General features: G+C 41.8%; 1 protein-coding gene across 6 annotated transcripts in view; it reads left to right on the forward strand.

The window, feature by feature from the left end:
- Positions 1 to 14228, forward strand: part of zbtb38 (zinc finger and BTB domain containing 38) — a 41291-nt gene extending 27063 nt beyond the window's left edge. For 4 of the 6 annotated variants that reach the window (XM_033031945.1, XM_033031948.1, XM_033031943.1 and 1 more), the window contains one exon: positions 8898 to 14228. In XM_033031945.1, coding sequence (XP_032887836.1) covers positions 8898 to 13040 — 4143 coding nt within the window. In that variant the 3' untranslated portion in view covers positions 13041 to 14228. Of the gene's footprint in view, positions 1 to 370; positions 409 to 6960; positions 7052 to 8897 lie in introns of those variants that run through there. The other 2 variants (XM_033031946.1, XM_033031944.1) reach the window with 2 other exon arrangements.
- Positions 14229 to 14505: the final 277 nt, after the last annotated feature.

A 14505-nucleotide genomic window follows, 5' to 3' on the forward strand; every position in this document is an offset into this window, starting at 1 on the left:
ACGGGGACAGGCAGCATCTCTGGAGAGAAATGGGTATGAGAATGAATGGATGACATTTCGGGTCGAGACCCTTCTTCTCGAACCCCTCTCGACCCGAAATGTCACCCATTCCTTCACCCCAGAGATGCTGCCTGTCCTGCTGAATTACTCCAGCATTCTGTCGATCTTTGGAGTAAACTAGCATCTTCAGTTCCTTCCTACACAGGTTTATAGGCTAATTGGCTTCTGTAAACTGCCCCTAATGTGTAGGATGTGAAACTGGGATAACATAGAATTAGTGTACGAGCGATCGTGGGTTGGCGCAGACTCGGTGGGCCGAAGGGCCTGTTTCCACGTTGTATCACTAAACTAAACAATCCCTTCCTCCCAGGTATCATTCCAATGAACCTACTCTGAATCACCTCCAATGTAAGTATATTGCTCCTTAAGTTGACAGACCAATACTCTCTGTGTATCTATGTGTGGGGACATACTGCTATCACCTTGTTTAAATCTGTAGCAGAAGCTTGACAATTTAATATGTATTACTTTTGCAAGGCAGGTGTTTGTTTATAGAACTAAACTGATTTTTCCAGGGTTGCTTTCTGTAGCTCTCTGCACAGAATCTTCTTTGAATAAAGTCTTCATGTGTATAGGCAGTATACAGCAAGCCCATATGGCATGGTCAGCAGCATTGACTTATCACTGGAACATTGCACACACCAAGTTAAGCTGTGTCATTGTTGAATGGCAGTGAGCCAATGTGGCTGCCTGACTAGTTGCATCGGGAGCCTCGGGGATGTATGAATAAGCTCAAGAATTATCCTGGTGAGAAACTAAATAGATTGTTGTATTCATTAAAGCAAATGAATTGGGCGGCATGGTGCCACAGCAGTGGAGTTGCTGCCCAATAAGAATAAGGGGTAAGTCATTTAGAATGGAGACGAGGAAACACTTTTTCTCACAGAGAGTTGTGAGTCTGTGGAATTCTCTGCCTCAGAGGGCAGTGGAGGCCGGTTCTCTGGATACTTTCAAGAGAGCTAGATAGGGCTCTTAAAGATAGTGGAGTCAGGGGATATGGGGAGAAGGCAGAAACAGGGTACTGATTGGGAATGATCAGCCATGATCACATGAATGGCGGTGCTGGCTCGAAGGGCCGCATGGCCTACTCCTGGACCTATTGTCTATTGAATATTGTCTATTGTCTGTTAGTGTCAATGCTGTTGCTGGCTTACCAATGAAAGACACAACATACTGGAGTAACTCAGCGGGTCGGGCAGCATCTCTGGAGAATATGGATAGGAGACATTTTGGGTCAGGATCCTTCTGAAGATCAGTCTGAAGAAGGGTTCTAGCCCAAAACATCACCTATCCATGTTCTCCAGTGATGCTGCCTGACTCGCTGACATACTCCAGCATTTTGTGTCTTACCTGAGGACAATTTAACTTTGTTTAGTGAGTTGGGTTGTGATGTATAATGGAAACATGGGCTGAGCTGATCACTGGGATGTTGAACTTACATTTATATAGTCAAGCATTATAAGTTTACTATTTGTAATATTTTATGGAGAATTAATCACAGGGTTTTGATTCTTGGATGGCCATCCTGATTTCAACTCCACTGTGAGATAACCGGCTCAGAACTTTGGCCACTGTCTACAGACTAGCTGCAGCAACTTAATCTAAATCGAATTAAGTGTCAACACTGTTGCTTTCAAATTGCACACGTCAGATAGGTGTGATTATATTTAAAAACTGCTGGAGTCCAGAGTGTTTAATTGTCATGTGTATCAAAAAGACAACAATGACATTCTTACTTGCAGCAGGATAACAGGTCTGTGAACACAGTATTCATAGATAACATAATAAACAAAAGAAAGTTCAATAAATTAAAAGATAACCTCACTATTAGTGTAAGACCAAAGCTGAAGTACCAAAGTAGTTTGTCGTTTAGTTTGTGTTTGCAGTGTTCAAGAGCCTGTTCAAGAGTTGGGAAGAAACTGTTCCTGAATCTGGAGGTCATGGTTTTCAAACTCTTGTACCTTCTTACCAAAGGCAGGAGGAAAATGAGAGTGTGGCCAGGTTGGTGTGGGTATCTGATGATGCAGGCAGCTTTTTGTGGCAGCGCCACCTATAAACACCTTTGTTGGTGGGGAGGGTAGTCACCGTGATGGACTGGGAGGTATCCACTTTGTGTAATCTTCATTCCTGGACGTCTGAGTTGCCGAAGCAGGCTGTGATGCAATCAGTCAACATGCTGTCTACTGTGCACCTGTAGAAGTTGTCAACATGTAGAGTTTCCTCAATCATCAAAGGGAGTAAAAGACTTGGTGGGCTTGGTTTAAGATTGCATGAATGTGCTGGGCTCAGGACAGATCGTCAGAGATACGCACTCTCAGGATCAAGTTGTTGCCTCTCCACCACCAATCCGTCAACCAAGATAGGTTTGTGCATCTTCGGCCTTCCTCTTCTAAAGTCAACAATCAGCTTCTTGGTTATACTGACGCTGACAGCAATGTTGTTGTTTTGGCACCATTCAATCAGACGATCGATCTCTCTCCTAAGCTCATCATTACCTGTAATTCGTCCAATAACAGTGGTGTCTTTGGCAAATTTAAAGATGGGGTTGTAACCGTGGCTGGCTACACAGTCATGGATCTAGAGTGAGTACAGCAGGGGACGGAGCACGGAGCCTGGAGGTGGCCCTGTGAAGAGGGCTCTACTTGCAAAACAGAGTACAATCCATGCATTTATATCGGGGCTGATGCAAAACGGAAATGCTCTAAACCCAGCCTAATCCCACATTCTCCAAAGAATCAAGTTGAGATGAAATTGGATAGGCAATGACATATTGATTGCCTGGGGAAATTGCCCTGTACGAGATGTGACAATAATGATTGTGGGAAAGGTAGACAAAATTGTTTGACTTTACGGAGACTGCAGAGATGCACAAAATCGAGCTGTATGTGAGGATCAGTATCTATTTCCCTCAATTTAAGACTTTTACACAAAGATAATACCCCTCCCATGTCTATTGAATATTGATAAAGCTTGTTTCCAGTACTTGACCACCAACACTCACAAATGAGTTTACTCCTACTTGAAAAAAAACCCTTGCAGTTGAGATTTTGACCAGAGTTTTGTAGGTCGCTGTGGATGGAATCTGGCAAGGAATGAATCATTGCTTGTGTATCAAGATGGCCTGTTGAATACCACAAGCACAGAGAAGAACAAGTTCTGGTTTTGAAGGAAGTGTTCTTGAGATTACATAAGCATAAAGTGAAGTGAAAGCAAACCAATTGCGTGCAATTTGTAACTTAAAATACAGTATCTTGCCTTGAAGTCTAATGCCATTGGCCTCCTGCCAGTGTAGAATGGAAGCTATCCGCAATCTGCTTGTCCATAGATCCACCAGAGATAAAGCAGGTAGTACAGTATTGTACATAGTTTTGTCCAGAGTGGTTATAATATAGTGTTACCCATTGTAAAGAGGATAGGAATAAGGAGTGACTAAGTGTGTGCGATGAATGCACTGACCGATAGGCACCGTTTAACTCTCATTTATTAACAAACAATGTACCAGTTGAAATAAGCAAGTGATCCATCAGGTTATGGTGCTTATGGGCAAATTAAACCTATTACTTTCACTTTATACTTGCTCCTTGTGAGAGTATAAAATTGAGAAGAAGACTTTCCAAACAGTATTGAGAGTCAATAATTTACATTATTTTTACCTGGCAAATTCATAAACCATTTAAGAGTCGTATCAAGTCCCAAATAAACGATGCCTACTACAGCAGTGGCAAAAATGCCAAGCTGGACAATACTTGTACCACCGTACAACAGAATACAGGGGTTCCAAACAGAATGCCATTGCAAATGTTCCAAAAGCAGCTGCATGAAAACTCTGTTGGATGGGAAAATGTGTTAAATCCGGTGAACATGCATTTCCTACTGACTACCTCTGAAATTACAATCAGACCCAGAAGAATTTGGTGCTTTAACGGGTATGCAAACAGATGTTAAAAGAATTGACAGATTTGACTCGTGCCTGGTTAAAGAAATGAAACCATTTCATATTCATTGTAATGAGTTGTCATGTGAGTAGGGGTGTTACATGTGGAATCAGAGAGCAAAAATACCTACTTCTTCAACATCAATGTTTTAAATCTAAGGACTAAAGAGTTCTCTTTATGGGGGAAAATGCCTTTATGCCCCAAGAAAAACACATTGGGGAAAAAAAAAACGTATACATTAGGTATTAAAAATACTTATAAAGCATTTCCCCATAGTTAGGGATGAAAGAGTTGTCTCTCCCCACCCTACAGGATTTTAAAAATAAGTATTTTTAAAACTATGTTTTTTTTTTCCAATGTGTTTTTCTTGGGGCAGAATGAATGTGGAAGATGTAGAGAAGGAGAGGGTGGGGGAAATTAATTACATCGGTTGCTGTGTCTGGGAATGAACACATGTAAAAAAAAATCAATACTGTTCAGAACCAATGCAACTGTAGACCAAATGACCGAAATAAAATGGTGACCCATTGACACAATTGTTTTTGTAACACAACTTTCTACAATGCAAGGTTTCGCAAGGATGCAAATATCACTTTTTAGGAGAACTACTTGGACTTGCCATAACAGGAGAAGTCACCAGAACCTCCTTTGAATTTATAATTGTGGACTATTCGCCCTCTTCAGAGAATGCACATAAACCTGTGTAAAAAGGGAATGATGGTTTCCTGAGACCAAAGGCCAATTAACATGCATTGAAATGAAATATGGGTTCATGCGTGTTATTGGATATATTTTCGCTGAGTTGAAGACTATTTGCGTGTGTGTGTAGTGGCTTAAGTGTAGAACTCACATAAATTGCCAAGGATCAATTGCTGGTAAATGAACAATTTTGGAGCGGCACAGAGGCGCAGTAGAGTTGCTGCCTTACAGCGCCAGAGACCCCAGGCTCAATACTAACTACGGGTGCTGCCTGTACAGAGTTTGTACGTTCTCTCTGTGACTGTGGGTTTTCTCCGGGTGCTCCGGTTTCCTCCCACACTCCAAATATGTACAGGTTTGTAGGTTAATTGGCTTCGGTAAAATTGTAAATTGTCCTCGGTGTGTAAGATAGTGCAAGTGTATAGGGTGATCACTGGTTGGCATGGACTCGATGGGCCATAGGGCCTGTTTCTAAAGTAAAGTCTAAATGGGTTAGTATAGAACAGGACATGGTTTACAGAAATACCTGCATGAATCTATGACTGTCTATTTCTGATAATAGCCCCCCCCATTTCAATCTACTCTGTTCAGAACATTCTATTTCATAAAGATACCAAACTAAGTTCTGGTTTCTTTACATCATCTCGCTTTAAATAAAGTAACCGACGGGTCAGTCAGAATAGTCAAGGAAGCTCTCCAGAAGAAAGTGTTGCCAGGATATTCAACTCAAGTAAAAGCATTGCTTGGTTAATTTCTTGCTTCAGAAAAATCTTTTTTTCAAACTCTCCGAGGTAACATTTGAAAGATGCTGCATCTACATATTCAGTCAGCAGCTGTCCTCGGATTTCGTCATTTTTGTGACTGGTTTCACATTAATGATACACACAGCACCAAGTCAGTACATCAGACATGATTGGAGTACAACTTCTGGCAACTGTGCTTTTGGCAAATGTCCCCCTAATCCAAGTTATAAGTATAGACTGTGAGATGCTGAGGCCTTAACGATTTACAAATGTACATTTTGCTAACTTTAAAATCGGCCATTTGTCCTGATTTCCTATCAGTTAAGCTGTCCTTTATTTTTGTTAATACATTACCTCAATGCCGGGGGTCTTTTAATCAATCTATTAACCTTATTGAATACCCTTATTGGAAACCCTTCATAAATTCAAACCTGTTTCGTATTTTATCCACCCTGTTATATCCTCAAATAACTTTATCGAATCTTTTAAACATTTTTGGTGGATGCAGAATGCCAACCAGCCCAATACGCATTAAAGGAAAACTTTACTGCACCATTTTCTTTCGGTCATTTGGTCTAAGATTGCTTTGGTTCTGAACATTATTGATTTTTTTTTAGATGTGTTCATTCCCAGACACAGCAACCAAAGTAATTAACTTCTCCCACCCCCTCCTTCTCTACACCTTCCACATTCGTTCTGCCTCAAGAAAAACACATATTTAATATTCGCATGACTGTCAAGCTGATCCAAGAGCAACTTTAAAATTGGTCTGAATCACAGCTCAATCCTGCCCACAATTATTGCACAATGTCTGTCCTCTGATACTCAACACCTCTTCTTGTGCACATAAGCAGAAGTTGGGGACGTGTTGGAAGCTGGTGTACCGACAATTAGCCCTTCAGTTAAATGGGACTAATGACCTTTTAGGTTCGGGTTAAGTTTTTTGTTTCGAATCATAGATTCATACAGTATGGAAATAGGCCCTTTGGCCCAACTTGCCCATACCGACCAACATGTCCCATCTGCATTAGTCCCACTTGCCTGTGTTTGGCCAATATCCCTCTAAACCTGTCCTAGCCATGTAACTGTCCAAATGTTTCATAAACATTGCAATAGTCCCTGCCTCACCTACTGTACCTCCTCTGGCAGCTCGTTCCATACACCCATCACACTTTGTGTGAAATAAAAGTGCCCCCCAGATTCCTATTAAATCTTTTCACTTTTACCCTAAAATGATGTCCTCTGAGGGTGGAATCTCAGAAACTTACTGGATAATGAAATGCTTAGATGGAGTGGACTTTGAAAAGATGTTTCCTTAATGGAGAGTCATGAATCAGGGGGCCCAGCCTCAGAATAAAAGGACATCCATTTAGAAGGGAGATAAGGAGGCATTTCTTCAGATAGAGGGTGGTGAATCTGCGGGATTCATTGCCACAGTTGGCTGCGGAGGCCAAAACATAGGGTATTTGGAGGACAAGACATTGAACCATTTTCTCTTCCTTTCCAGAGCGACCGCTGAAATGTTAGCAGTGTTCCACAATTTCAGTTCCCTGAAGGTTGTAACACATGTAGACACGGTGGTGAAGCATGTGTTTGGCACGTCTGCCTTCATTGGTCAGTGCATTGAGTACAGGAATTGGGACGTCGTGTTATAACTGTACACGATGTTGGTGTGACCACTACTTGGAGTTGTGTGTGTGATTCTGGTCATCCAGCTAGAGGAAGGAAACTAAGCTAGAAAAGGTGCAGAAAAGATTAACCTGGATGTTACTAGGGCCGATGAGCTTGAGTCACAAGAAGAGACTTGATAAGCTGGGACTTTCTTTCCCTGGAGTGTAGGAGCCTGAGGGGTCATCCTATGGAGATATGTAAAATCACGAGGGGTGTAGATAAGGTGGATGGATGATCAATCTTTTACCACGTGTAAAGGAGTCTAAAACTCCTTGCTGGTAGCATCATCAAGGACCCACACCATCCTGGCCACACACTCATCTCCCCGCTACCTTCAGGTAGAAGGTAAAGGAGTCTGAAGACTGCAACGTTCAGGTTCAGAAACAGCTGCTTCCCCACAGCCATCAGGATTGAACTCAACTCAAACTAAACACTGAACATTAATAGCCCATTATCTGTTTATTTGCACTTTATCTGTTTTATTTATTCATGTGAGTGTATATATTTATACAATGGTATATGGACACACTGATCTGTTCCGTATTGATTCATGCCTTCTATAATTCTGTTGTGCTGAAGCAAAGCAAGAATTTCATTGTCCTACCTGGAACACTTGACAATAAACCCTCTTGAATCTTGAACTTGAGGATGTAGATTTAAGGTGAGAGGAGAAATATTTGAATGAGATATTTGGGTTAACATATGATGAGCCATCAGTTTATACCTTGTCCCTGTGACCCTGTGGGTTTTTTCCGAGCGCTCCAGTTTCCTCCCGCACTCCAAAGATGTACAGGTTAATAGGTTCATTGGCTTCAGTAAAATTATAAATTGTTCCTAGTGTGTAGGATAGTGCTAGTGTACGGAGTGATGACTGGTCGGTGTGGACACGGTGGGCCAAAGAGCCTGTTTCCGCGATGTATCTCTAAAGTCTAAATCTTCAGTCTATCGTTTGCTTAAAAGATCATCTAGTAATGAAAAACAATGTTCTTACTATAGCCCCAATTCTCCTATGGGTTGACTTAAATCTTGGGATGATTTTAAATATAATGCAATGCAAATAACATTCTTAGATGCTTTTATACCCACATCCAGCGATATTCAGCTTTATTAGCTTTAAATTAATGTAGCTTGAGTGGTGTAATGGAAAGTCAAGGCAGCTTTTTGTCCACACCCATATCAACTGTGCTGAAGAAAATGGTCTAAACCGCCAACTAAAGCCAAGTGCAAGTAGATTTCTATTATGTTTGCCTATGAGTTATGAGTGTAAATTTTTATAGTTCAAACTCTTGTTGACAAGCAGTCTGCCTCTGGAAAATGTAGCAACTTTAATAATGGGACTGAGAAGACCTTTGTTTGCAAAAGCAACAGCACCGCACCTGGAATATTAACATCACTGGATAGCAAAATTATTTGTTTCTACTAATATACGATTAGGATGGAACTGCAGCTACTGGAAGAAGGAACTGCAGATCTGGTTTACAAAAAAAAGGCACAGTGCTAGAATAACTCAGAGCATCTACTCAAGATTCCAGCATCTGAAGAAGAGTCCCAACCCAAAATATCATCTATCCATGTTCTCCAGAGACGAGGCATCCCAAGAGAACATGGATAGATGATGTTTCTGATTGGGACCCTTCTTCAGATGCTGGAATCTCATGTATAAGACAAAGTGCTGGAGTAACTCAAACTGTTCAGGCAGCATCTTTTGATGAATGAATCTGTTAATGTACGCTTTGATAAAATGGATTCACTTTCTAATACTGACTAAATTCATTTATTTTCCTTTCAGATGACTGTCATGCCATCAAGTACCGATATTATGGACAACTCCCACAGCCAGACTGTCCTTGGTTGTTTGAATGAACAACGCACCAAAGGTGTATTCTGCGATGTCACCATTGTCGTGGAAGACACCAAATTTAAAGCCCACAAAAATGTATTGGCAGCTTCCAGCACTTACTTTAAGAACCTATTTTCAAGCCAAGAGTTGTGGTTGGTCGGCCATATCCTTGAACTGCCTGACTTCAAGGCAGATGTGTTTGCAGAAATATTGCATTTCATCTACAGCGCGAAGGTGGTGGCCAAAGGGTCTGAGCGAGCGAAAGATCTTGTGGATGGTGGAAAACGACTGGGGATTTCATTTCTGGAAAATCTGGCGCCTTTCCCTCAGCAACACATTGGGCCTGTGGACGCTCTGTGCAGCTCATCATCCAATTCAACTCGATCACTTTCTCCTGCCTCTTCCCTCTCCCTATCAACAGGTTTTCATAACCTGAAAGCCGAGGCCTCCAGTTCTCTATGCGACAAAAGCAGTGAAGATTTCCCGTCTATTAATGGGCCCCGAATCACAAATGCATTTTCCATTTTCAACTTGCAGGATGGCAGCGACTTGTACTTTCCACTTGACTTGACAGCCAATGGCAACAAGAAGGCCATAGGATCTGATAAGCTGCCCATGGTATGTGCTCCCCAGGATACAAATAGAGCACAGCAGAAGCCTGCTCAGACCTTCGCTGAACATTCCTATGCCGTATTCTCCGCCAGAAAAGCTCAGCAAAATGGTGGGCACTCTGGTGTTCAAGAACCTTCAGAAGAAAAGGAAAAGCCTTTATGCAGCGATGGTTGTAACGCTGCTGGCACTGGAACCGGGCAGGATGGTTATCCAGTAGACCAACTTTGCAAGACAAATCAACCACTTCACGCCACTAGTTCAACTGACTTTAAAGTTCTGCGGTTTAATTTGAATGCACTACAAGCCACAAGTGAAGGTCGTCCAGTAGGCTTATTGCCACTTACTGATCCATTGAATGAGCCTACCTTGAATACGCAGGAAACTACCGGTGGAGTTACTGCTGCAGAGAAATGTTCCCCTGCGAGGGAAAACGTGACAAAACCAGTGCCTAATGCTGTTTCGTCTGAAACTATGCCAGAAAAGGAAAGCCAAGCTGCCTACAGCTGTATGTATTGCCCGCGATCTTTTAGCACTCGAGTTTCATTGAATGTTCATTCCCAGATCCACACAACCCTGTTAGAAAAGCCCCTGTCTTGCAGACACTGTGGTAAACCATTTGTTCACCTCAAGAGGCTCCAGACACACGAGCATCTTTGCAGAGGGCCCGGAACGGTTCTGCCCGACTCTGGTCCTACAGAGGAGCACATGGAGAACTTTTCCAGTGACAATGAAGTTGCAAGAAGTGAGGAGGATCTAAATATGTCGTCTTGTGCTTCGGAACCGGAGAATACCAACAAGCGCACACTAAATTTGGTACGGTCAAGGCGAGGCAGCAGCTCACCGGACCCAGAACATTTTGTCAAGGTTGTTGAGGGGCACATTCTGTATTTCTGCAGTGTTTGCAAGCGCTCCTATGTGACTCTCTCCAGCTTGAAGAGACACGCCAATGTCCATTCATGGAGGAGAAGCTATCCCTGCCACTACTGCAGTAAAGTATTTGCATTAGCTGAATATCGTACCAAACATGAAATATGGCACACAGGTGAGAGGCGGTACCAATGCATCTTTTGTTTGGAGACTTTTATGACCTACTATACTTTGAAAACACATCAGAAAGCGTATCATGGCATTGACCCAGGTCTTCCCATGAATAGGAAAACGGCCAATGTGGGATACAGAGCCAAGATGTATCCATTCAAACTGTACAGGCTTCTACCTATGAAGCTACAAAAGAGACCATACAAAACCTACACTCGATCATGTCCAAATAGGTTCAACCGTAATCAAGTTTCTGGAGTTTCTTCAAATGATGAAAATATGGCACCTGTTGACCTCGGTAACCTTTCGATTACCAATCCATCATCTACTTCAGAGAATTTGCAAGACAACTTGATCTCTTCAGAGACCATTCCTTCAGAACAGTCGCTTCATTTTGCATCAACTCGGGATGGGCCAAGTGAAGAAGAACAACAACCTCGCCTGCCTGGAGAAAATGGCTGCCAATACAATGCTTCCTCACCTGCTTGGACTTCAACAGAAGGTGAAGCTAATAGTAGCAGTAAACGTTGTATTGGTAATGGACCACAAGGCTTGGCCACTGATGTAAATACAGCAGGTCTCTCTGTTATTAATTATGGGCATACAGCTCCCTCTGTGATAATGCATAGCAATAGGGTTTCATCGGTTATCAAGCATGGAAATGCATTTTCTTCTGTTATTACGTACAGTGGTGGTACAGAGCTTGGTAGCGATGGTTATCCGACATGCCCAAAGACCAATATTAGTAGTGATTCCTCAGATGCAAAAACAAGGAAAAGCATAACGAAAGATGGTGTTAAAACGCAGAATAAAAGTGGACTTAGGAAGGCAATAGAATCAGCAGTGGGAAGTGGACAACTGGCAGGACCTGGGGCTACGCACAAGAACCGATCAAGCAGCTTCTCTGCTGGAAGCCGTACAGAAACCTACATTGCGAAGCCTGCCTGCCCGGGAACCTCCAGAGACAACCAGGTAGCTCCTCTTTGCCAAATTACAGTGAAAATTGGGGACAAAGCGGTTGTACAAAGACACATCTCTGGCTCCAAACTGTTCCGCCGAAAAGGTCGGAAGCCAAAATGGATGGTAGGAAAAGAAGATAAAGTGGTTGAAAGTTTCAAGATGGAAGAAGATGAAGATCAAAACCTGAAGTCGTCCAATTGTCCAGATCCTGCTGGAAGTATCGCAGATCCCGCAGGAGGTTTAGAAACATGCGATGAAATGAGTGATCATGATTCAAATGACAAACTCTGGCGACCATACTATACATACAAGCCAAAAAAGAAAGCTAAAGGGTTTCATAAAATGCGGAAGTCTAGGTGGAAAAAACAGAGAGGAACTAAGGACCAAATTCATCCTGATTCTGTATCTAGTACAACCGAAGAAAAGGATGTTGACATCCCTGAAGAAATTACTCATGGTAACGTCGTTGATGATGAATCCCAAGAGAGCAGCAATCGACTCGATAATAAAATAAAGCCTGTCGATGAGGAAATGGAAAGCAACCTAAAATGGAATTTGGCTACAAAGTCTTACTCGTGCACTCTCTGCACAAGGTTATTTACAAACTCTTCTACTCTGAAGACTCACCTCAGATGTCACACTGGTGAGCAGCCATTCACCTGTGAAACTTGTGGACGCCGGTTTTCCGTCCAAGGGAACCTTCACAAGCATGAACGCATTCACCTGGGCATGAAAGAGTTTGTTTGTGCGCATTGTGACAAAGCCTTCACTTTGAGTGAGACTCTGAAGAAGCACGAACGGATCCACACTGGGGAGAAACGGTACCGCTGCCGCTTTTGTCCGAAACGTTTCCTCTACCTGAGCACCAAGAAGAACCATGAGCAAAAACATTTGGAAAGAAAACGCGCTCAGCAAGAAGGGAGAGAACACGTTTGTTTCCAATGCTTTAAGATTTGCAAAACGGCAGCTGCGCTTGGCATGCACCAGAAGAAGCACTCAAGAAAATATTCTGCTTGTGAGGGTTCGGAAGGATTGTTAAACGGCAAAAGTGACCAACATGCAAACATGATGACTGAATCCAAACACAAAAATGAAGGCGAGGCAGAGGGTGAAGTCACTCCGCCAACCATACCTGGAAATGTCGACCAGATTAATCGTTCTCTTAGTACGGAACTTGGACCTGTCATTAGCCAGACTGAGCCACAAACTGTACCACAGAACACTGACTGTGTTGCATATCCATGGGCAAGTTCTCACGAAGTGGGACCAAGTCACTTGCAAAGAACGCTACCAGAAAACAGTGAGAATATGTGGAAAATTCATCAGCAAAGTCTAGATATAAATCTGCCTCTTTGTACAAATATTTCATACAATCAGTGTGACAGTAGCCACGGAGAGGATGAAAGACTTGCTTTCTATCAACGTTCTTCCGATATGTTTTATAGTCGGCAGGTGGAGGGGATTGTCTACAAAGCAATGTGAAAGGCCCAATCTAGAGAGTTTTGTGTTTCCTGGGACTAGAATGATGTGGGGATGTTACATGAAACTTAACATGTTTACCAGAGTGGTTGCTGTATGTCACACAGTATGGGCAACAGTATATTATGTTTAAAGGTCAAATATTTCTGTGAAATTGAGAAACTAGCCGTTTCCTTTTGAAGTTAAAAAAATTATATTTTGTTTGTTCCAATGCTCTAATCTCCCAAAGTTCCTCAATGTTGTCCATTGCTATAAATTTGTTGAAGCCAAAAAGCAATTGAAAATATCATTTTCATTGCTTTGTGGTAATGTGCAGAAAGGTAAGCTCATAGTGAAAGATGAGGCAAAGGTTAGAAACCAAACTGAGTATAATTTTGAAAGAAACAAAGAACAAGTAGTTTTATTGTAAAGTAGCAAACATCCAGCATATTTGATTTCCTAAGCACCAAATGATATTGTAAAGAAATGACATGAAAACCATGCATAAGCCAGATGCAGACTTATCCCACACTCTGTAGCTGCACATGTATACATGATGACTCCATGTATGTATAAGAAGGAACTGCAGATGCTGGAAAATCGAAGGTAAACAAAAATGCTGGATAAACTCAGCGGGTGAGGCAGCATGTATAGAGAGAAGGAAATAGGCGATGTTTCGGGTCGAGACCCTTCCTCATGTATGTATATAACTTTTTGTTACAGTGGAATATATAACTGGATAGATTAATTTGTGAGCTACTTGGTATTCACAAGTAAAAGTCTATTGAAAAATTGTTGTGTTGAAGATCCAGTTGAGTTGCAATTTATTTTCTATTTTGTACAAAATTAGACTTAAATATTGGAGGAAAAGTGACCACTTGCGTCCCTTGCTCTTTCCTGGATTGTCATATGCGTTTGGGTTATTTTTTCACCAGAAAACAGTTACAAAGATTTACCGGATTTTCCTGTTGTACATATTGTGAATAACATGAAATTCCATCCTGTACTTATTGTGACTGCCGTTGGGTTAATGTTTTGTGTAACTAAATGCACAGTTAGTTTGTGTCAAGCCAAGTTTTTTTTTGGTGGGGAGAGGGGGTAAAGGTACTTTTGGATAAAATTGTGAAAAAAACCCGTCTCTGCACTGTAAAGATATAGATGATGGAATTAATTTGATGTAATAAAGCAAATTAAAGACTGTCATTTTTCTGTTTTGACTTGTTGAACTATTTGTAACGTTCAGATTCATTTTCCATACCTTGTCTTATCTTTGATCGCTACCTTGGTGTGTAATGATGGGAACGATATCAACAGGATGTGCAGCATGCCGCAAAGACCAGGCAGCTGATTACAGAGATGGAACATTATTTTTTAACACATATTACTAGTATTAAACATGACTCACACGGGCCTGAAAACGGACAGATTTAGGAGATATGACTAAAGTCTTGGTCAAATAGGAAAGATTTAAAAGGAGACACAAGGAACT

The sequence above is a fragment of the Amblyraja radiata genome, chromosome 13, assembly GCF_010909765.2.
Source record: "Amblyraja radiata isolate CabotCenter1 chromosome 13, sAmbRad1.1.pri, whole genome shotgun sequence".
Classification (NCBI taxonomy): Eukaryota; Metazoa; Chordata; class Chondrichthyes; order Rajiformes; family Rajidae; genus Amblyraja; species Amblyraja radiata.